This window comes from Manduca sexta, chromosome 19 (assembly GCF_014839805.1).
Source record: "Manduca sexta isolate Smith_Timp_Sample1 chromosome 19, JHU_Msex_v1.0, whole genome shotgun sequence".
NCBI lineage: Eukaryota > Metazoa > Arthropoda > Insecta > Lepidoptera > Sphingidae > Manduca > Manduca sexta.
The window spans coordinates 14,677,793-14,702,191 of NC_051133.1; the positions used below are offsets into that span (position 1 = coordinate 14,677,793).

General features: G+C 36.0%; 2 protein-coding genes across 2 annotated transcripts; one reads left to right on the plus strand and one right to left on the minus strand.

The window, feature by feature from the left end:
• Nucleotides 1–1,100: 1,100 nt before the first annotated feature.
• LOC115442059 (kinesin-like protein KIF20B) lies at nt 1,101–9,664 on the minus strand. Its single transcript, XM_030167018.2, has 13 exons — nt 9,158–9,664; nt 8,461–8,715; nt 7,915–8,043; nt 7,342–7,452; nt 6,940–7,090; nt 6,442–6,640; nt 6,042–6,190; nt 5,680–5,803; nt 5,370–5,514; nt 4,949–5,080; nt 4,790–4,874; nt 2,254–4,681; nt 1,101–1,343 (listed from the first exon to the last, which is right to left on the minus strand). The coding sequence occupies exons 1-13, from the start codon at nt 9,509–9,511 to the stop codon at nt 1,202–1,204; spliced, it is 4,404 nt and encodes a 1,467-aa protein (XP_030022878.2). The 5' UTR covers nt 9,512–9,664; the 3' UTR covers nt 1,101–1,201.
• Nucleotides 9,665–9,870: 206 nt separating this feature from the next.
• On the plus strand, nt 9,871–24,249 carry LOC115442055 (adhesion G protein-coupled receptor A3). Its single transcript, XM_030167014.2, is given in 10 exon segments — nt 9,871–10,366; nt 10,439–10,504; nt 12,407–12,622; nt 12,848–13,734; nt 14,073–14,221; nt 14,849–15,019; nt 15,494–15,664; nt 15,666–15,726; nt 15,834–15,965; nt 16,334–24,249. Coding segments are annotated over 10 exon segments (4,932 nt in total). The 5' UTR covers nt 9,871–10,106; the 3' UTR covers nt 19,153–24,249.
• Nucleotides 24,250–24,399: the final 150 nt, after the last annotated feature.

A 24,399-nucleotide genomic window follows, 5' to 3' on the forward strand; every position in this document is an offset into this window, starting at 1 on the left:
AGACTCGAACGAAATATTAAAATGCATATAAACATAAAAACACGAATTGGAAAGAAAACTGAATTGTTTGGGTTTACATAAATACTTGTTTAAATAATTGTTTGGGTTGTTATGTATTTGGTGTCGGTTCTTTTTGTATATTTTATACTTTTCGTTCATTATAAAGCACATTTAAATTGAATTCAAGTATTACTTTTTATTTTTAGGATTTCCTTATTGCACCTTTGATATTAAACTCGATACAATAAGAATCATCAAAATCTATTTTGATTCGTCTTCCCAATTAAAAACAGAATAAAATACATCCGCACGTACAGAAATATGTAGCACAACTAAAAGATTGAACAACTTCAACACAATATTATCAGCTATTCTTACAATAAGAGAGGTTAGAAATAATAATAATAATAGCAGGCAGATGTTCTTTTGTTCCCTAATAGTCCCTTGGGTGAGAGTACAAAAAAATGAATTATGAACCTTATAAACACACGTTCTGATGACGTTGCAATGGGCATTGCTTAACATTGAATTTCTTAACATTTTCGCTTATAACTTTTTTATTTATAATTCTACGACAAAAAGTTATTGGACCAAAGTTGTAGAGAATTTAATTTGCAACAAAAAATGATTATACATTTTTTGTCAGATAAATAGTTTATGAGATACATCGTAAAAACCATTTCAACCTCTATTTTCAAGATGGCAGCCGTGGGACAAGGGTGGCGACCCCACAAACTTGGTTTTAGCTTTACACTGACCCCCCCTACCCTCCAAAAAATAAAATTGCGTCCTCTAAAAAACGCAACTCCAAATGTAACTTTTCAATGGACTAAATGGGACTATACTGAATTTACACAAAATCCAATGCAAAAGAATAATTTAAATCGGATCATGGGGTAAAATTATTAAAATTATGACGTATATTACTTCCCCTTAGGAGTCGGTTAAACATATTAGATACAGAAAGTTACAAAATCTTTATTACAGAGATAATGTAACCACCATCGCAGCTAGTGCATACTGCATGCATAAGATTACAGCATCAGATACACTATTCATGAAAATGTTTGAATTGAAGACTAGGTATAAAAAAAAAACAATTTCACTGTCAAAATAATTGTGTATCTATTTTTAATATTGATAATACAATTTTTATTACACTGGTTATATTTAAGAGCATATAATATTTTACAGCTAATATTCAGAGCTTGCGACGAGCTCTTGTACGGTGGTAAGACGGTCGAGGCACACGAATCTTTTCGTTGCTGTCTCCAGCTTGCGTAAGGGACTCTTCTAAAGGCTCAGCCCGAGGAGTGAAAAGTTTTCGACGACTTCTTGTTACACTAGGGAAAGAAATAATTTAATACATTGTTTTGGCATAAGTAGTATTAGTTATTCAGTTTCTAGACACCAACAGGTGCCTACTATTTGTGAAAATTACTTTCTATAATTGGTTCGCATTCGATCGTGTAATTTATGTGGGTGTCTAAAGATTTGGACACATTATTACACCCAGCGATATATATGTACTACGTGCTAGATCTGGCGTTACGAACAGTCACTGTGTTCGACTCAACTGTATTGTAATCCGTACACGTAAAGATTACTATGGTTTCAACATTGACAGCGTGTGGTAATGAACGGAGCGGCGCTCAAAATATAAGAATGCTAGTCTAAATGTAAACTTTGAAGTGAATGATTAGTCAAATAAGTAAAATTATTTGTTGTTCAAGTGAATAAATAGGTTACAATAGTGACGTTTTGGTCGCCATTTTTCTTATACTCTATTTAAAGCGCTTTGGCACAGTATGTTTAAAAAGTATGGTTAGACCATGATTGATGTCTTAGCGGTACAGCGAACTTTAGTTCCAATTCCAGATTTTGAACAAATAGTTTAAATGAAAGTTCGTGTCTATAGAATATACGTCAATGATTATATATTTCATCTATTTATATATTTCTCTAACTGTATTTCATCTCCCCTTCACCCAAAGGTTGACTGATAATATATGCCTCAAGCATTGAGTCAGATATACATTTTAGTTTCCAAAGTTTATTAATAAACTTACGAATTTTCTCTTTATAGTAATAAATTTAAAAGCATTTAGCGATAATAAACGAAATAATACAAGCAAAATTTAGTGATTATATCATTTAATAAATTAATATGACTTAAAATGTTTAACCAAAAAGCATTCCCAAGCGTGTTACGTCTACCCCATTTAATTCCAATAAAAATACAGTTAAAATTACCTCTTAGAAGGGCAACTCTGAATTCCCAATATTGGCGGTACATTTTCTTCCTCAGCACATTTTTCTGGAGAAGGAATATCTTTTACTTCTTTCTTTGCTGCAGGGACATCCATTGTCACATCTGAGAACTCGTCTTGCAAGTTTACTATATCCTTCAATTTTACTTCTTGTTCCTCGTCCACAGGGTTCCGTCTTCTTAAACGCAGACTTCTTTTTGTCCTTAACTTACTTTCACATTTCTCCTGACTCTCCGCTAATATTTCATCACCTTGTTCGGTAAAGGCTGTTGTTTTAGTGCTTTTAGATTGCGACTTATTACGTAACTTATAATTAGTTTCTTCAACTTCAAATTGAATTTGCTTAGGTTCATTTTTAACTTCGTTTTGTTTTACAATATCAGTTTCTTTAGATTTAACAACACTTTTAACTTCATTTTGTTTTACATCATCAGTTTCTTTAGTTTCAACAGTGCTTACTTGCGATACTAATAATTCGAATTCTGTAGCTCTTGGTTGTGTAACATCTTTGTACAAATTTTCAAACTCTTCAATGGTATTATTTACATTTGTTGTATCTGTTGGAGTATTATTTACGATGATTTCTGGTAGATTATTTTGAGATTTGCAACCTTCAATGACAGGTGTATCTATTGAAGAGAATGCTTCCATTTTGATTTCACGTTTTATATCCACTTTATCTACTTCCGGTAATCTAAGTTTCTCTACAGATTTCGTCACAGCGTCAAAATCATTTTTAAAATCCATAGGTTTGTTAATATGGGGAGAATCAAAATCTTCAAAAATATCTACAGAGTCATGTTTCTTTACTATTCTATTTTTTTGTATTGATGACAGAAACTCAGGTTTTGTTAAACTTTCTCCAAGCAATTTCTTAATTGTACTTGGCTCGAAATCATTACCAACCAGTTCTTTTACTATTGATGGTGAGCGTTCATCTGTATTTTGAGTAATAATATCATTTATCTTTTTATTAATCGGTGCATCAATATTAATACTAATATTGTCGAAATACGTACGTTTTTCTTTGTTCCTTTTTATTTCACAAGATTGTTTCGCATCGTCGTTAGGAATATCTGAGTTAATTTTTGTATCAAAAAATTCTTTTGGATTATTTCTAGATTTATCATTATTTATATTTACATCAAGAAATTCTTTAGGGTTTGCTTTAGGTTCATCTTTATTAATATTTATATCTAGAAACTCTTTCGGGTGTGCTTTCGATTCATCTTTATTAATATTTATCCCAAGAAACTCTTTCGGTTGCGCTTTCGATTTATCTGTGTAAATTTTTGTATCAAAAAATTTCTTCAATTGCTCTCTAGCTTTATCTTTGTCAGTCTTTATATCAAACATTTCTTTTGACTGATCTTTAGACTTATTCTCAAAGATTTGTTTCACTTTTTCGACGTTGCTCTGAACCTTATTATTAGTGGTTAGATTTGTATTATCTTCGAAATAAGTTCTTTTTTCTTTTAAAAATCTCACTTCACCAAAATCTGGCACGTCATTTTTAGTTTCTTCACAAGCATTTGCTTCCATTTCAAGTAATTCAAATTGTCTCAAGGAACTGTCACTACCTTGAGATTTAATCGACTGTATAATCTTACTTACTAAAGTTTCCTTTTCTTTCTTTGCGATTTTTTCTCCGTCCTGTTTTGTTTTAGCCATATCCATCCCATTCTCTTTCGTTAGGGAGACATCTGTTTTATTATGTGTATCTTCAGATGGTTTTACAGCTTGATTTACGAAATAAGTTCCTCGAAGTAAACTAGGCTTTTTAAATACATCCTCTTTAACTACATTTGATGGTGTTTCATCTGGCAAACAATAGGTACCACGGAAGTCAGATTTACTTGCAGTTAAAACTGACTTTTCGTTTGTAACCTCTCTTAATTCTTTTTTTGGCGTACTATCATCTTTTTCTGCGTGGATATCATTATCATCTTTTTTACCATCAATATCAATCTCAACTAAATTATTAATTGGATCAAGACTAAAATCCTGGTTTTCCTCATGCGTTGAATCATTACCTTCTTTTTCATTTAATGCGTTATTTTGGTCAACAGCAGATTTCTCATGGCGTATGCTGTCAGACAAGTCATCAGATATTTTATTGTAATCACTTTCATCATCACCACCCGCGTATGCAGAGTCCTTAGTAGTGTCATTATGTGAATCATTCTTCAATGTATCAATGGATTTATCGCATTCTTCCTCAACAATTTGTTGGCTTACATTTTGTTTCAAATCATCTCTATGCACACTATGTGATTTGTTCATATTTTCCTTTTTGAATATAGGTTCTAGGCTTTCGTTAAATATGTCATTTTCTTCGTCGCTATCGTGGTCACTATCCGAAAGCGCCATAACTTCTTGATTGTTAGAATTGTTGTCTTTGAATGCTTTTTCTGTAACAATTATAAGAAGATTTTGGTAGCAAATCTCATAATTTCATTTTCCGATTTTTAACTGAAACCTTAAATAAAAATAATATTAATACTTTTATAACAACATACCATCTCTCTCTTCTATGCAATCCCGTAAATGCTGTACTTCTTTTTCTGCGCGAGATCGTGCAAGATGTTCCGCTGTTAATTTTTCCTGATAGAGAATAAAAAATATTCATTAAAATATTATATTTTAATCATTTTAATACAATGAATGTTTAATCTTACCTCCAATACGGCAATCTCAGTCATCAGTTGAGCGACCTTCGCCTGCAGGTAGCGTGACGGCGTGCCAGCTTCTGTCGATGGTGCCGTACTCTTGGCCAGTCTGCTCTCATACTCTTCAGCCATTTCTTCCATCTAAGCACAAAATTTAAATTACATTGAAAAGTATCGTTATATTATCATTGTGTCCAAATTTTATCTTTCTACCACGCCCATGGTAAGTAGCAAATAATTTACCCATTGTTCCCTTGATTTTGATTTAAAATACGATTTTAATCCAACTAATGCTAATAGTAATCCAACCAAAGCGATCGAGGAAATGGACTCTATTAAAACTTGATTGGTTTCGGGAACAAACATAATACATTAATCAGTTTACTTTATTATGGCTGTAAATATATCAAATTAAAGCGATATAACCCACCTCGGTCCTCAACGCCTGCAATTGTGCCTCGTAGTACTGACGCGTGATGTCCTTGGCCTCCTCAACCAACTCCCTCATGGTGTCCGCGGCTTGTTGTTGCCGCTCCTCCATAGACGCCAACATCTCTTTATTACGAGCTTGGGCTCTGAAGAACGTCAATAGTAGACTTAACAAAACACAAGTCAAAGCCATATCAATATTCATTTGCACTCATAATAAATAATATTCCATCGGAAAAGAAGATAATATATGAAGGGAAAATTAAAATCTAGGTATTAATTATAACTACTATCCATTGATGTTTACTTACTGCACTAGTTCAAAGTGTAGTCTCTCGTTTTCGGAGCGCAGGCGCATGACTTCTGCACTGCTTTCGATAGTGGTGTCTTGGGTGCTGCTTTCCAGCGTGGTTGTCAACATTGTGTTGTTTATTTCTACAAGGGAATACATAATTTATGTAAATGATATTATAGTCATTCCCGAATTGAAGTAGAATGCAAAAAGTTGGCTTACTTAAATAAAAAAAAAAATGCTTATAATTTGTAATTCATTTTCCAAGCATTCATTTCTGACAATCTGAAAATTATGTCTAATGAGTTACTTAGATGGATAGCAGGCCTAGATTTACCATCTAACTAATGAAGTTTTTCTTTAAAACAACCCTATACTCACGTATATCCTGCGCTACAGCTGCCAATGTGAGAACGTGTTTCGTCTCATGAGCATACTCCGGGGAGGGGTTGAGCGTCACCACCATACTCACTGCCTCGCCACGGGCGCCCGATAACCCAGAGCCGAGCAGTCGGGTCAGCTTGGACTCTCTGGAACAATGTGTGGATTATAAAATATATCATTGACATTTTAAAAAAAATAATTATAAAACAACATTGTTTCTCTGAATGGTAATAACAGATTAAACCACAATGGACTAATCGAAATAAAGTTTGTTTGACGTGGCTGTGGAGTACGTACGATCCATAAGTAATGGAATCGTAAAGAAAAAAAAAATCGATTTTCAAGAGTTACTGGTGGCATACAAGTATCAGTTACAGTGTCATTTAGCCCTAGGTACCTGTAAGGCACGAGCGCGTCTGCGCGGTTCCTTGCCCGCTGGCGCCGGCGCAGCGTGTGCAGACAGCGCTCCAGCACGTGCAGCGAGGAGTTGATGGCGCGCGACTCCTGCATGCGCGCGCCCGTGTTGCGCGTCGCCCGAGCTCGCTCGCAGCCCGCCAGGTCGCACAGCCGGACCATCGACCAGCGCACTTCGCCATCTGATAACGACATGGTTTTAAATATTTTAAAGCAGATGACCATTTACACTTAAAAAAATTACGATGTAAGTCACACCACTTATGGTAGCACAAGTCTAAGCTATTGTTAACATTAGTTGTGTGTTCATTTTAATCACAATGAAACAATTAAGGATGATCATAAAGGGGCAAAAGTTTTCACTGTGGAATGAAATATATTTTCATTACCAAATTGATTGTTAACACTTTTTTAGCATTTGCGTCCGTAATTTTGCACTCAATAAAGCTAATACAAATTCTCAAACTTATTCAATACTTACCAATCTCTGTGAGCATCGTGATGGTGAAGATACAGTGGGACCTTGACGACTGGGCATGCACTCCAGTAGCTGCCACGATTAGGTTGTGTTTGCCAGCCACCATCACATCATAAGCTTCCTCTCCTGATCTGACGAATGCTTGCGTCACGCCCTAATCATACAATGTATTATTTTTAAAATTAAGCAATTCAAATTGTGACAATTAACAGATTAAAGAGAAGATGGTTAAGTATTGGTCAATGATAAAGTAAAAATCCATTTTGTGTTTATTACTTAAAAAAGTATAAAAATCCATTTTGTTTTTATACCATTAATAAGAGATTTACAATGCGAAATGACGATTTGCAAAAATACGTGCAGTAGTAGAAATAGTAACCACTTAATATACTATTAGGCACTTACTTTTACATAAACATGTCCAGATGAATCCTCGCGTATGCGCAACTTGGTCCTTTTGTCGGGCGGGGACAGCAGATCGTATATCGCTTCATTGTATATCTCCACGAATGATACCTATTGAAATTAATTGATACAGCTATAATACTTCTTGTTGGTGGTAGGATATATACTTTATATCTGCCCAGGTAGCATACACCATACACCAGGTGTAAAACCCGCCTTAGCGATACATAAGTGTGTCGTATTTCGGGACCAGCCTGAGTATATCTGGTTCCAAGAGGCTAGCATAATTGTATCAACTGCCTAGGGCTAATCACATCTCGTCAGTCAATATGATATTGGAACCCACTCCACTTACCATCAGGTGCAGTGGGGACACCTGGCTATTTTTTTAAATCATGTTTTATCTAATAGCTGATATAATTCTTGGAACAGTGTGGTAAGTGTATACATATTATGCCTGTGAAAATATTCAATTTTCTGTGAAAAAATTGATGTCAATAATTTTCTTATTATTCCTGATGACAAAATTTAATATATGCTTTACAGATGTATTTCAACAAGTACATCACCTACCCAAACATAATACCGCGTCCTGTTAGTGAGGTCTATGGAGCTGACTGTCATGTCACTGTGCAGTTGAGTGCTCATGCGCCGGTATTTGTCGCGCAGCGGCGCCGATACATGCCGCAATCTCTTCACCCACTAAAACAAAAGATTTACAAGTATTTTTTATTTGAATCAATTGAGATAAGAATACTGCAAAATAATAAAAATATATTCAACAAAGGAGAATATTCATATATATAATAACTTAATATTATGGAGATAATGGATGTAGTATAAGGAGTACACGGTGGTGACCATTCATTGAAACACAGGATTACATAATCCGTTTATTGTACTCGATAATTGTACATAATGTCCTTAGCCTAGCACAACGAATGCTTATATTCTGAACAAACAGGTAAAGTACACTGGTACAGTCACATACATCCACTACATTAGCAAGGAATTCTGCCACTTGATTCTTTTGGTGGCCTTGGACGGTGTGAAGGATGGGCCCAAGTCTCCCTGGCTACTGACACTATAACTACAATTTATTATTCTATTAATAATCACCTGTAATTCAAAATCCTGTTCAGCCAGACTTAACTTCTCAGCACCAGCTTCACCGGGCTTGTAGAGAGGCTGCTGAGCTGCATCTACCAGTTTGAATACATACTCCAGAGACCGAGGCACCAGACCGGGGGAGCTCACTGTTCCCATAAGGGTGTACGTCTTCCCAGATCCCGATGCTCCGTATGTGAGGAGGGTGAAGCTCTGGCCATCCGGAAGCTTCTTCAAATTGTCCCGGACCACTTGTTCAAAGATTTCCTGTAATAATGAAGTTGAAATGAAAGTTGGGGTTCAACGTGTGCTTTGCTTGCTTAAATAGGGTAAATCTTCAATTTATCTTTACAAACTAATTAACATAATCAGTCAGAGGAATTATTTTGTAGGTTTACTACATAAGATAAATGTTAGAATGGATTATACAAATTACCAATTAAATTTTAAAATTATTCATTGAACAGACATTAGGGAGAGTGAAACTTTCAAGGTCAAATGTTAGCACAATGATACCTCTGAAAAGTATATAAAACCTTATAATAAGTTTAAAATATTAAGTCTTTCAGGTGATGTCCAATGGATGTCTGTAGAGTTCTTGCAAATAGTTTCCTGTATTTGTTACGTTTTCCCTAAACTAGTGCTGATGCTTCACTTTCGCATACGATTTCCACTGTAGTTCTATGCAATAGAATGAATGAAAACTTACTTTTTGAGTGCAATCCGGTCGAAATATTTTCGAGAAGGTGTACATTTTGGACACATTGTGCTGAGTACGTCGCCCGTGGCCCGCTGTAGCCGTGTCCAGGGAAGTAACCAAACATCTGTCTGATCTCACTTCGTAAAGATTACTCCTCTCGTTGCACGGCTTTAACCGCAGATATACCTGAACCAATTCTGGCTCCTCAAGTTCAGAGTCTTCTTCAAATAATTCTAGTAAATTCATACCCTTTTGAGGACGAGGTCTCATAAACGGATTCTGTATTAACGGAGGCCGAGGTTCAATGAAGGAAGGAATGTCTCTTTTAGACAGTTCGTTGTCGGAGTAACGTTGGTCTAACATGATTTGTTATTTAATTACATATCACACAAATATCATAATTCTTTTATACTCTGTCTATAGAATTTACAAGTAACAAAAAAACTAATAACACAACGGTTCTAAATTCGAAAATGCTGTTGACAATTATTTGATTTGACATTTAACTTTTCTGTAGATTGGTACAACTGATATTAGCTTTTTATGTTGCTAGCTTGTTTAAATCATTCATTCGATACAGTTCATATACGTTCATATCCATTCAATATTAAACTTCAGTTCAAGCCACTTGATGCCAATTTGATACTTTGTAGATACTTTGCATTGTCTTCAACTCAGTATCGATAATGCCACCATGAGAATGAAACATTATTCATTCACTCAGTCAATCAGTCAGATTTTACAAATGTCGGACGTGTAATGTGTATATTGTTTCACGATTGTTTATTTTTGTAAATACACCAATCCAAAACTGTGTCATGGAGAATGTGTGGATTTGAAGTTATTTTATGGATTTAACACACATAAGTGATCATTTACATTGATACGTGAGAAATGCCATTGATGAAATCAAAGAATTTGTGAAAATGTGAACATTTCTGTTCTTTGGCGTAGTGCCATGGTTTTAATTGCAGTTTTATCGGAAATAGGCATCATGAAGTGTTCAGTGCTTGTTGTTTTAATGTTGCTATGTGTTGAGGGAGTATTTGGATACTGTCCATCGTTGTGCTCGTGCAAGGGCAACAAAGTGGGCGAGGGAGCGGGCGCGGAGCCCCCGCCCGGCGAGCTGCTACGGCTCAAGTGTGGCGGGAGCCCTGCACAGATCACCGAACTCAAGGAAATTGACTTGAGCGAACTATGGACGATTGTTGTTAGCTTGTAAGGAAGACTTTACACCTATTTATTTACAAACAGTTGCTCCTTATCTAATTATGTTATTATTATTTTTAGGAACCTGTCCGGAAATGCGATCTCGACGCTATCACGAGAGCTTTATTTGCCAAATTTGCAAAAATTGTAAGTGTACCATAAATGTATGTTAAGTTTCAGTTTGCTGAAACTCTTGCCAGGTAAAATTAGGTCAACAATAAATAATATGCTGGCATTGCGGTACTTGCAAATTACATTATTTCGAGAGTGATTCTGAAGTTACTTACTTCAGATTAAACCTCCTTTCATGCCTTAAAATCTGAAATACCTGTCTCAATGCTGGATTCAATGCAAATCAGCTTTGAAGATTGATAGTAGCTGATTTTCTGAACTGAATAAGAACATTGACTGACTACAAAATATTTTGATATATAGTGCCAAAGTATGATGTGCTTATACTTGAGTTATATACTGAATAACAAAGAAATAGCTGAAAGATAGAAATATATCAAAATAATCAGCTTTCAACAATTTCATTCTTGATTTCTTATAAATACTTACATAGAATGATAATTGCATAGTGATCTTTTACATCTGATAAAATTTTAATATTCAATTTCAATAGTTTCATAAACTAGATGAATAAAAGTTTACAAAATTACAATTACAATTCATATAAAAAAGGAGAATGAAATTTATGGTAGATTCTAAGAGGGTATAAATAATATACCATTTTAGAAGTGACTTGAATGCTTGAATATCATACTGAATTATATAAAACATGAATTTAGAACTAATTAAAGGATAGAGACAAATATATTGTATTTAGCAACCAAGTCAAGTATATATAATGCATGTATATGATGTCATTTGTGGAAGATTACTACACACTTACCCTCAATAAATGTTTAATGGCCACCACCCATGTCATTTATGTCACACAAATACAGGAATACCACAGTATCTATTTTGATTAAATACAGTATAATTTTGATAATATTTAAAACCAGACTGAAATTATTTTGAATCAGGTTCTATATAAAAATACAGTAGACATAATATATGTTGTATGATAGTAAATCAGGGAAGAGACACATATTAATCAGATCTTGGTTTAGTGGAACAACACTTTTTAAAACTAACTGACACAATGATATGCTATAAATACTTACATATATGATATAATATGTCAAAGGACAATTAAAGGAATAGTATAGGGATCAAATTTTACATGAACAGTGTCATTGGCAGATCAAGTAATAAATATTAATGGCATTAATAAAATATAATTATACATTAAGATAACTTATCTATTTGCTCTATACTATATCAATAACCCTAGAAAGTTATAGCTTTATAGTTGTTTTGATTAGAGTAAGTAATTATGATAACGGATTTTTATATTGGTAATGATATTGAGCGACTAATTTAATTAAAAGGAAAGTTCCAATTTTACATATTATGTAATTGCCTAACATTTAGAACAACTTCTGTTTTATATTATTATAACCAACTTTTAAGTTTATATTTATTTTCTATAAGTTTTATAAACATCATTTTAAAGACATGCTATGGAGTGTATTTCTTAAAATAAATATACATAACGAAATAGGTTTTATAAATAGGGTACCGGACTCATTTTTGTTTTTTACTATTATCAAATATTTACATAATATAAATTATAACACAGAAAGAATTATTAAAATCTGTTAAAAAATCAACAAGTTACAAGTCTTTGAATTTCGGCGGAAGGGGTAATTAACAAGAAATAGAAAAGAGACGAAATACCCACATGTGACGTCATGACGAAATCAAGCTTAGGCCGGTCCCCTATTATTGTTACAAAATTCACTGTTTCATCATTATATATTATTATTATTTTTTATTATTAATCTATTAATAATACATAGAATGCATGTATTAAGACAGAAATAAAAAGTAATATATAGAATGAATGAAAACTATTTCATTACATATATTTATTTAGAGAAATACTCAGAAAGGATTGTGGAAAATTGTGTACTTAATAACTACTCCTATTGTCATCAGGGATCTGAGCAGAAACCAAATATCTCTGATTGAATCTGATGCATTCTACAACATGACATCTCTACAAAGATTAGATCTGTCGTACAATCAAATAAACAACATCTACAAGGAAATGTTCAAGGGTCTCATTAATCTGGAGCGGTTGATATTGGCCCAGAACCATATATCTGTCATGGCAGCTGGGACATTTGATTATCTTATTGGTTTGAAGCAGCTGTGAGTATTGTATCAGTATTGCTAGACGATTTTCAATGTTACTACAGTACTTTTGATTTGCACATAAAGTTTAGTCTGGCATAATACAACCAACTAAGATGTTAATCTCTTGTTGGTCAATATTATTTTGGCACTGTACCATAATTCTACAACAGTAAGCTAATGTTGTAAATAGTGTTCTTATAAATCTTAAATCTGTGTCTTTATGTTGCATTTAATTTTCAGTGACATAACAGAAAATCCTTTGATATGTGATTGTGAACTACTGTGGGTGGGAGACTGGGCTCGTAACACCAGCGTCAAACTCGTCGGCAATCCAAAATGCGCCTTTCCAGAGAACATGGTCAACAAAACAGTGCGGAAATTAAAAATATTCCTCGACCTATCTGCCTGTGGGAGCATGCTACCCTCAAGCACATTGATTATGAAACCAAGCCAGGACCAAGTAGTTTTCGAAGGGGACACTCTTACCCTCTCTTGTAATGCTCCATTCGCGTCTGTTATGGCAAAATACGAGCTGAAATGGTCACACCCAATGCTGGAAGTGTGTGATGTTAACGTCACCCACACAGATATGCAAGACGAGGGTATAGCAGAAACAACAGTTTATTTCCCCAATATCACGCAACACCACATGGGAGAATGGACTTGCATGTACAGTGACCAGAATCATATACGACAAAATTACACGATACAAGTGTTGGTGCTGTCAAATGGGACTCAGTATTGTAGTACCAATGAAAAGGATTACACTGTCAACAATAAAGGATTGTACTCCTGGCCTCAAATGCTGATGAATCATACAGCTGTAGTGCCATGCCGCAGTGGGGAAGGAATGGCTTATAGATACTGCAACGAAAATGGAACTTGGAGCTCTCCGAACACGACTGAGTGCTCTTACATAAGTAATGTGACGAAGTTACTGCAACAGTTCGCGTTGTTGAACGTCAGCTTGGTACAGTACTCGGCGGTGAATGCTACAGAGAGATTGGCGATGTTGATACAAGAGAAAACATATCCGTTAGCAGAGATAAATGATGCAGACGATGTTATGTTCATAGCGCAAGCTGTTAGAAATTACATGCAGTACATTGCTGAGGAGAAAGATTTGGGTAAGATAGTTTATGTATTTTGAATTTTTGGCACTGCTAAAAGTTGGTGTGTTTAATGTTGACTGAAGATAAGTTATAGTTTACGGAAAGAAATAAATCAAAATGTATATTTTATTAAAATGATTTTTATACAACTGGAATTCTTCAGTACATCTAAATCGTATATCTGGATTATTTGTTTGTTTTGGCCTAATCCATGGAACTGTTTAGTAACGCAAGTTTGCGTATTTTTCTTAAAGATGTCTAATTCGTCAAGGCTGATTTTAAATCATATATTGTAATTTCTTGAAAACGAGGATTTGATGTTCCTAAAAATTATGTATTTTATTTGCGTTCAGGTCCTGCCCTTCTGGACGTTATAAGCTCAGCGATGAACATATCCATGCCAGTTCTGTCACAAGCGGAGACACTCTACGGATCTTGCACAGATATGGTGCAAGCCGCTGAGGAGATATCCGCATATATCAACAACGTACAAGGCCAAAAGGTATGGAATTACATACGAAGCCTTGATTAAGTTTAATGTTGTTACATGTTTATCCAATTAGACCGGATTTCTATTCTGAATAATCAGACAGTATCATAGCATGTATACACCAATGACTATACCATAAGAAATAAATATGTAAATTTTTACTGGGGTTCAGGGCAGGCTAGGAATCTTTTATACTGTTTTTCGTTGAAATAAGAGGAGTCTCGATTTTTTTTGATTCGCATTAAAAATTTAAGTGATACCTTAAAAAGCTACTTTATGTGATAATTTAATCACCTTTCAATTCTCTCCAGGAAGTTTTAAAATATCTCTATAGAAATTTAAAACTCTTGGGAAAGATCGGACGTTCGCAAGATAAGTTCGGATTTCGTTTTAATAACATTTCTAAAACTAGTGTGATAAGCCATCACCGTCTTTCTTCTTGAAACAAAAAATAATATTTTCGTGATATTTTTGCCTTATACGATCTTACCCATTATGCGATCTTAGCCGGATGCACCTTATTTACCCGTAGATCCTGCCTTTATTTAATATTTAATATTTAATATGTCGCGTTTCGTCTGCAATAGTACAGTGGGGTTAAGCGTGTTGGTATTATGAGTTGATGCCTGTTGGATGTAGATGAACCTGGCCGTGGAGCGGTTCCGCGTGAGCGAGGGGTTCGGCGGCGCGACGTGCGTGTGGCACTCGGCGCGGCGCGCGGCGCGGCCAAGGCTGCACTGCACCACCACCAACCGCACCGTCGAGCCGCTGCTGCACGTCTCCGACGCGCTCATACACGCCAGCGTGCAGGTACACAATACACACTACACACTACACCGTGTTATACATAGTCGGCGGCGCGACGTGCGTGTGGCACTCGGCGTCTGCCACATACATACGTAACTAATATACTTATAGTTCGTCAGAGTGGTTGCAAACTAGTCACATTCGGTAAAACACATAGGGACTTCATTCACAAACAACTAAATGTAGTTGCAATAAAAAATATTAAAATTAACTTCCAAGTCATATACTTTTGAAAATGAAGTTTTTGTACTTTTCCTTTCCTTGTACTAACATTAAAAAAAAATCTTTACATAAGGATTACATATTATGCCAAAGTTCGGAAACACCCTGTAGATTTTTATACATTGTTTAATTCCTATAACTATGAACATACTGGGTGCTTTTGGGCCTTATTGGTATCAGTTGACCCACTAGTTTATTTATGTATTAACATACAAGGTTATCAAATACTTTGAATAAAAATATCTTTGATTTCAGATACCCCAATCCCTAATATTCAGTACTACGGAATCGGGCGCGTTGCTTCAAATCAAGCCGCACGATCTTGTCGTGTCGGTATACGAGGACGCCGCGCTGTTCCCGCTACTCCCCGAGCCAGAGAATGACGGTAGGATGACGGGACACAGGGCGAAGGACTATTACGGGAGAGAGCACGAAGAGGGAAGATATGAATATGGAGATAACCTCGCCTGTCGTTGGCTTTCAATTAAGTGAGTTAATTTTCGTATATTCCTTCGAATGTTATTTGTTTGAATTGTCTATATACTGTGTCGGTTAGTCTAAGATAAAGTGTATGAAGTGCGCGTGCGTTGCGCAGAGGGCGTGCGCGAGTGCGGCTCGCTGCTGGAGCCGGTGCTGGCCACGCTGCGCGCGCGCGCGGCGCCGGGCGCGGAGGGGCGCGCCGCCGTGTGGGACCCGCGCACGCGCCGCTGGCAGGACAACTCCAGCGGTACGGACACTATGTTTGAGCTACATTTGGATTTTTTTAAAATATTTGTCCATATAACTGAGTACATAATATATAAATATTATAATGCTTTAACGGTGGTGACCAAAGTAGGTTGTCTTAGGAATGATGCCTGCGATACAGGCACATCATGGGATGAGATATATATCATACCATGGGATGGAAGACACAGGCAAAAAGTGGGTTCCCTGGTAGCACCTCGGTCTACCGCTTTGAGAATAAAGGCGTGATGAGTGTGTCATTAAAAAAAATCTAAAATTTTATTGAGGATCTAATAACTTATGATTATTTTATGTTTTAAATGTTTTTTATGTAACAATATTTATTAATTATACTAATGATTTTTACAGATTGCAAAGTATCCCATGTGGTGTCAGAGATGATAATAATAAGCTGCACAAAACTAGCTTACGTCGGTTTACTACAAAACGTAGAGACAGGCATATACGGGGCTCGCACTGACGGCGCGCGGTTCAAAGTGTCCCACCCCGCCGTCTACGTGGGAAGCCTCATCCTCATCGGATGCGTCAGCTGCGCCACCCTCACCTACGTCATGTGCTACCCGGCCATACAAATGGCTAAGAAAACCAAGCACGCGCTCATCAACACCTGGATAGCCATCGGACTACTCTGCTTCATGTACACCCTCGGGATATACCAAACGGAAGACGTCAAGTTGTGCCAGATATTGGGACTGCTCATACACTACCTGTCTCTCTCTTGTCTACTATGGATGTGCGTGTCCGCTAGCAACATGTATAAGTGGGTGACAAAGACACACAATCCCGTAAGGACCCCAGAAGACGATATTCCACCAGACGTTCCAGTCCAGAAGCCAATACTTGGCCTATATTTAGTTGGGTGGGGAATAGCTCTCATAGTGTGTGGAATATCAGGAGCTGTTAATTTAAAGGACTATGCTGGATATTCCCAGTGTTTTTTGAGCACTGCTCCCGCTTTGAGTGCCCTGTTTGTTCCAGGAGGGATATTGTTGATGTTTTTACTAATCTTGTTTCTGTTGATCCGATGCACGATACGGAATATGAACGTGCAATTGTCGGAAGGGACGCAAGCGACGGAGAATGTTGATTTAGAGATGTGGGAACCACAAAGTAATGATAGAGCTGAACGGAGGAGTGTTAAGTCGACTTTGGATTCTGAAATTGAAGACGTGGAGCATACGCCTATCATACAGTTGAGAGCTCAAGTGATCGTGATGTGTTTGTACCTTTCTGTGTGGTCGTGTGGCGCTATTGCTGTGTATAGACCATTGCCAGCTTACTTGCCGTATCAAGAGGACATCTGCAGTATTATTTACGCCGTCTGTGCTACAATATTGGGAACTTTTATACTGTTCTTCTATGGTATAGCGAGAAGTGACGTTAGAGCCCAGTGGTCCATGATGCATTGCTACTTACAGAAGAGTAAACAGTGTTGCAGGAACAGGAGCGTGTTTGATGCTAATGCGCAAAATCTCTCATCAAATCCCAATGCAAATGGTGCTCCTTTATCAATAACGAACGATAATCGATCGAGATCAGGCAGTAGGAGTTCAAATAGAACCAACTCGAAAACGAACAACAGTGGTACTTATAAAGCTGGCGCTGAACTGAACGGTCAAACGTTACAGAAAGAACCTCTCAAAAACATTAATGGGAAGGCACCGAATATCAATCTGGTAGTACTTCACAGACAGCAATACAGATCAAACAATTCGATGATGACGTACCCTGAAAGCGGTAATATAGGCCCAGAAATGTTCTACAATCCAAACCAGATGAATGTAGCGAAGAAGTTTTTCAAGAAGCAGAGACAAAATATGAAGAGAAATTGTTTAGAATTGCCAACGAGAAGGGATTGTGATAATGATTCTCATTTTTCGCTTCCATTGCCAACTAAAGAGGCGTATAGCGGTGTCGCAAACATTATTAACTCTGGGTCTAAAGTGAATAATACAAATATACACGTAGAAAGAACTAACAATGGTATAAAAGAAACAAGAAATGCCATAAATCCAAACATACTTGAAGAGGACAGTAAAGATTATAAAAGTTATTCTACAGATAGAAAATCTTGGGCTAAAACGGATGAAGCAAAACCTAATAGAACCCAAGTTATGAACATTTATACAAATGTGCCTGAAACACAAGTGCCGCAACACCAAATAGTCAAAGCGAATGTTGCGAAAAGCTTTAACGGTCAAAGAAGTAGTGTGTCAGAAGAGTGTTTGCAAAGTAGAGCAGATCAGCCTGAAATGCGAACTGTTTCACAACAATGCAGCTTGGAATACAGCTCTGCGTCAGAGATAGCCATGCCCCACACCTGCTCTGACCAAACACTAAACACGCATTCGGAAATGACGTCATTTCAAGAGACGCATAGCGCTTTGTGTTCAACTAATGAGATCACTGACACAGAAAGCTTTGGCCAGTACATAGATTACTTGCAGCCTGGCAAAAATCAAGACAAGGATGGCGTAGACAAGTCTTTGCAAGATATATCTGAAGAATGCACGATGAATAGCGATGACGTTAACAGATCTAGCACGCCGCAGAATCTAGAAGTCGGTGAACTAGACAATTTATTGCAAAACCCCGATGATTTAGGATCTAAAGAGAAACTGGATGACGACAAAGAAACATTTTTCATGGCGAAAACTTCGTACGATTTCGAAACGTGTAGTACGAATGCAAGCGAACAGGGCTTCGAAAATGAGAGCGATATTTATTGCCCTAATTACCAAATGTCAGAGGTTAGCATACGCAGTCACGGGCTGTACGCGCCATCGCCATCTTCCATGTGCCCCAACGAGATAAGTTTCAGCAATGAAGACGTTTCAAACATCGAGAGTCAGTACGTGAACTATGACCCTGGATGGAGAAAGACGATCAAAAGCAATCCAAAGTTAGGGAAATACGTGCCAACGCCAGCGTTGAGTTGTCCCGAAGTGAACAGAGACAGTAGTCCGGTATCGTTCGCGAGTGAAATAGACGAACTGTACACGCAAATCACGAGTAGAGATAGAGATAGGGAGAAAGAGAGAACGCCTAGGAAGGATGCCGCGTTAGACGTCACGTTGAACAGTGACGTCACCCTAAAACCGGACAGTGACAGTTGTGTGAGTGAGGCAGTGTCTGACGTTGAGATGAAAGGAGAAACAACAGTGTAAGACTTGTGTTTTTATGAAATAAGTGATATTCACTTGTAGGCTTCGCTTTGTTATATATTATAGGACTGTTAATAAGGAGTTTATGAAATTTGAGTTTGGACTTCTTTAATAGCCCAATGTTGAGACTAGAGTTGAAATAATCTAGTGCCATTATCGTGAAGTGATTATCTGCGTTAAGGACTCTACATTTTGTTGTATTTTTGTGACAATAGAACCAATGTAAATTAATATGCTAAAGCTACTAAGATGCGAGCTACTAATAATAACTTTAAAGCTGTTGTTATGTGCACTCTATTACTGCACTATATTGTGGTCATACAGTGCAGTAACTATACTTTAATTGTGGGCTATTTGACTAGTTTCTGGAAAATGTTTTAAATTATTTAGTGTCTACGGAGCCTAAAAACAATGATTAAATTTAATTATTATACATATTTCATTTAAAAATCATTATGAAATACACTGAATAAATAATTTGACAAAACCACCTGCTTCGGCAGTATAGCTTCGATTCATTTACATGACGTCACACGTCTGTAAACACTAACCCTCTTATTCATAAACGTTATTTATCTAAGGACGGAGCACTGCTGTGATAACAAGTCTGTTTCTCAGCTTTGTTTATCTGACAGCTTGCTGTTTGTTCAGTTTTGTTTATCTGACAGACAACTAGATTCAAGTTGTATCTCAATATTAGCCAATCACAACGGCCTTATGTCTGCGCACTGCGTAAGCTGCCATGCCGTCAGCACTGAGAAGCAGACTTGTTATCACAGCAATGCTCCGTCCTTAAATAAATAACGTTTATGAATATGGTGGTAAACATATTAGCAGCGATAATAGCAGAAGTTTACAAACGTGTGATGTCATCGATATTTTGTGTATCGAACCATTTAAGATCACGTGGTTCATCATTTATTTTGTTTTTTTTTTGGTAAAATATTAAATATTTTGTATAAGTATATGTTATTGCAAATTGCTTTAAACTCCATAACCTACGTGGATATTGATAAATATTATATTATTTTGCATGCTGTCAAATAGCCTATTTTATCTATTTCGATAGCTCACATTTGCTAAGATTGATAGAAGTTGCACATCATAATAGACGTTCTTATCAGTTATCTTTAGTGCAGAGTCCTGAAATCTATACTCACTCATAGTCTAAATTGTATTAAGATATTGGCCATTTTATTTTCTGCATGGTCTACATTAAAATATAGCTTTAAAAATGAAGTAAGCAAAGTAGCTATTTAAACATCTAAAGAATATACTCTTGTTTGGGATTTATTCCAACCGAGTTGACGGCATATATCTTGGCGTTGACGATGGGACGAACATCCGATACGGAGGAAAGTTATAATTCGTGATGCTAGGGTCTCGCTAACGGCTAATGCCATTCATTATCGCATTCATTTTGATCAGCGTCAGTTTCACGAAAAAATCGCTATAGTTATACAACAGTATTAATTATTCTAAAATAGTCAGTCATGCAATTTACTTTATACCTTTGAACTGATTTGCAAGTGTTCCTTGCCTGTTCTTTGGTGAGAAATGTTTTCGAGCTCAGCAAGTAAAAATTGTCAGAATCTAAATATGATTTAACGTTTTATGATTTCTTGTGCTTACGCGAATGTTAGACATTAAAATTTAACTATTTTTCGGATTTTATCGCGGTTTAAATGCGTTAGTTTTCTCCCAAAAAAAAAAAAAAGGTGAAAACTAAAACATTAAAACCGCGATAAAATCCGAAAAATAGTTTAATTTTAACGTCTTACAGATTGAAATAAATAATTTAATCTATCATAATATATCCTATTTCATGAGATATTTTGCACAATATCTTAACGTCTCATTTATTGCAATAGGCTTTAGACGTAACCTAAGGCTGGCTGGGGCATCACACGCTCAGTATTTAAAATAATGCTGGGTATTTGATAAACATACCGCCATCTTTAATAAACGATCCCAATAGTTTATTTCGAACAAACTCAAAAATGGACCAATCAGAACAAAGTATTTTTTGAAATTACAAATGAGTTATTTTGATTGGTTTATTCTCGGAATCGGTTTGAAGATTGCGATTGGGATCGTTTATTGAAAAGAGTTGATAGCAAATAAAATTACAATAAGTGTGCAGTTTTGTTCTCGCAAGCGTACAAGCTATGTGCCGATGTTTAACTTGGTTGTTACTAGATGAAATTAATGAAAGATCTCAATGGCACACTTTAGCCAACGGATATTATTGAAATTATGTTATAAAAATTAGTGAAAGCCGTGTCCACGTTTTTTGATATGTAAGACAATGTATATTGGAGATGTTATAAATACAACGAATACAGCACATATGGAGATTATCAGGCATTTAGCTATGTTTAATAATAACGTATAGGTTTAAGTTGTATAGTTTTTGATAGTCTATTTATTTGATAAGTTTTACTATTGAGTCTGATAACCTGTAGCTTATGTCTGTGTCTAAAGCGTTATACCTGTTGAATTGGATAATGCGATATGGCAACACTTTTTATATTTCTTATTAATTCAAATTGGTTGTAATTGGATGTATATTAGATATATTTTATATCCGCCCGGATAGCGATCACCAACACAAGTTAAAACCCGCCATAGTGGCCCACGTAAGTGTGTCGCGTTCCAGGTTCAGTCTGTGTATATATGGTTCTAACAGGCCGACATAATTGTGTCGACTGTCGAGGGGTAATCATCTCTCGTCAGTCGACATTCTATTGGACCTCACTCTACTTACCATCAGATGCAGTGGGGTCCATTTGTAGTGCTGGTATAAAAAAAGAAAAAAAAACCTTGCATTTATCTCTGTTTATTACTGTATAGACACTATGTGTGAGTTATAAAAAATGTTGCCATATTGATAAATATATCAGGTAGTTAATATTACACGATGTGCCAAATTTTAAACGGAATGTTGAAATTTTGTATTAAACTTCGTAAATGACTGATATTAACACATCGCATCATATCTAGTCTACGTTATTTTAATATTGGATGAAAATTTTTGATATTAATTTCGGAATTGGATGGAATGATAGACTTTATTTGAAAACCTTCAACGTTACTATGCTATTATTTCTATGGAATGCAAACGAGATATTGAAGATACGTATAATTTTTTGTATGAAACGACGTATAGTAATATATTATATCAAGTGGTTGGAATTGTAGGTATATTATTAGTCTGCCCTCAAAATTGCAGTGAGTTAAGACATCAAAAACAACATGGTTTTATGCTTAGCACGTTGTATGAGACTTTTTTCTTCCCAGTGTTCGATATACAAACACATTGTCAGTCGCATGACCCATTCTTATGTTGTAATTGTTATTTATGCGGCTAATACCGACATGCGGCTAATATCGATATATTGTCTTTATTAGCCGTAAAAATCATCCCGAATATTATCTCTAGAGACAAAAGTATCGATACTTACTTTTTATAAAACAGCATAAGTAAATGTCCATCGCTTCAGAAGAAGCTCGCGCGTTTAATATGTTTATTCGTCAACGAGTCAGTTGTATTTTTCATTAAGGTCGAAGCTCTAGCCCCATTTTCCATACATTTTGTTTACTTTACATACATAATATAACGCATTTATCCCCGAAGGGATAAATGCAGAGGCGCAATTAGGGCACCCACTTTTCGCCAAGTATGTTCCATCCCATGATGTGATAGGGGGCGAGCCTATCGCCATATCGGACACAAATTCCAGAATCCGGGCTGATACTGAGCAGAAAAACCCAAATATCACTTTGCCCGACCCGGGATTCGAACCCAGGACCTCAGAGCGCTATTGTACCGGACATGCAATACAACTACGCCAACGAGGCAGTCGATTTGTTTACTTTGCTAGCATTATATCGATTAGCGGGGACTGACCAAAAAAATTGAATAAAATAAAATATATATTGCCAGATTTTTTGTCATAAAATTTAATTGATCTTAAAATCTAGAATGGCAGCAGTGGGTAGATGTTTATTAAAAATATATCAATATTCATCCCATATTAAAATGGCGTATTTGTTTTTTGTACTCGATGTATGCAGTATTTAAACGACGTGTGCCTATTTGATGTTGTGTAAAGTTTGGCCTACGATTGTTCTGTGGCATGTGTTGTCTTGGCGGCAAATGTGTGGTGTATTTGTATTATTATTTTTAGATATGTAAATAGAAAGTAAAATTAGATTGAAATTTTAGATGCAGTATTAATCTAAAGGAAAACTATTTATTTGAGAAATTTATTTATGATTTTTATGTTTATAGTGATTATTGTGTGAATGAGACAGTAAAAAGCAAGTATTTCTAAAGATTGTGATCAACGTATTGTTTCCCATAACAAGTTGTATCTAGCTAATATCACACAAATCCTTAAGGTAATATTATAGTGCACAAGTGTGTGCGCAATATACAGGTTCTTTACTCTCATAGTCCGGTGAGACGGCAATCCGACATGATCGGAGAGAGATCATGTTTAGGATCAACGGCTTACCCAGTTACAATTATATTTGGCCCGATTCGGGATTCGAACCCAGGACCTCAGCGTAATAGTCGTATCTGTACCGCGTACTCATTACAAAACAGTCACTACATATCAGATATTGTAGTATTATTATTTTTTATTAAAGTAATTTATATTCGTCACAATCGCCACACATTTGTTGCTCGGATTCTTGTAGAGAAAATATCTCGTAGAAGTTATATTGAGCTAATGTGATATAAAAATCTTCCTTGAGGCTGAATTTCCACTGCGCGCATTATGATATTTTAGCTTTTGGCAGCTTGAAAAATAGACAAAGTGAATCGACAACATTTCAAAGCTATGAAAATACATATATCAAACAGCACTTATTCTTTTTAAGCGAAAATTAGTTGTTCTTAAGTCAGTGTGTCGTTCAGTGGATTTTCAGCTTCTCTCGGCGCGTTCCAATGCGCACACTAACGTAGACTGTTTGTAGATTTCTAAATATATTGATTCTTGTGTATATAATATATGAATAGTGACAAAAATTTATAAAACGTTTAGCTTTTTGTGGAGCATATTGCGTATTAAAGAGAGGCATTGCACTTGACATTGTTATTTTATTTGATCTATAAATATCCCATTTTATATAAATAAAGAAATGACTAATGTTCTTGGACTTGAAATCTGAATTACTTACAGCAGTAAGGGCTGTTTATTGTTGCAACTTAGATTTGCTCTGATGAGGGATAACAGCTGA

Bases quoted from the DNA above. Each gene is read 5' to 3' on its own strand.
- LOC115442059 (XM_030167018.2), bottom strand. From the start codon at position 9,511: ATGTTAGACCAACGTTACTCCGACAACGAACTGTCTAAAAGAGACATT. The intron at 8,044-8,460 runs GTGATTATTAAT...CTTTTGTTTTAG, and splicing joins AACAGGATTTTGAATTACAG to TGGGTGAAGAGATTGCGGCA. The intron at 6,191-6,441 runs GTACCTAGGGCT...ACATTGTTCCAG, and splicing joins GACGCGCTCGTGCCTTACAG to AGAGTCCAAGCTGACCCGAC.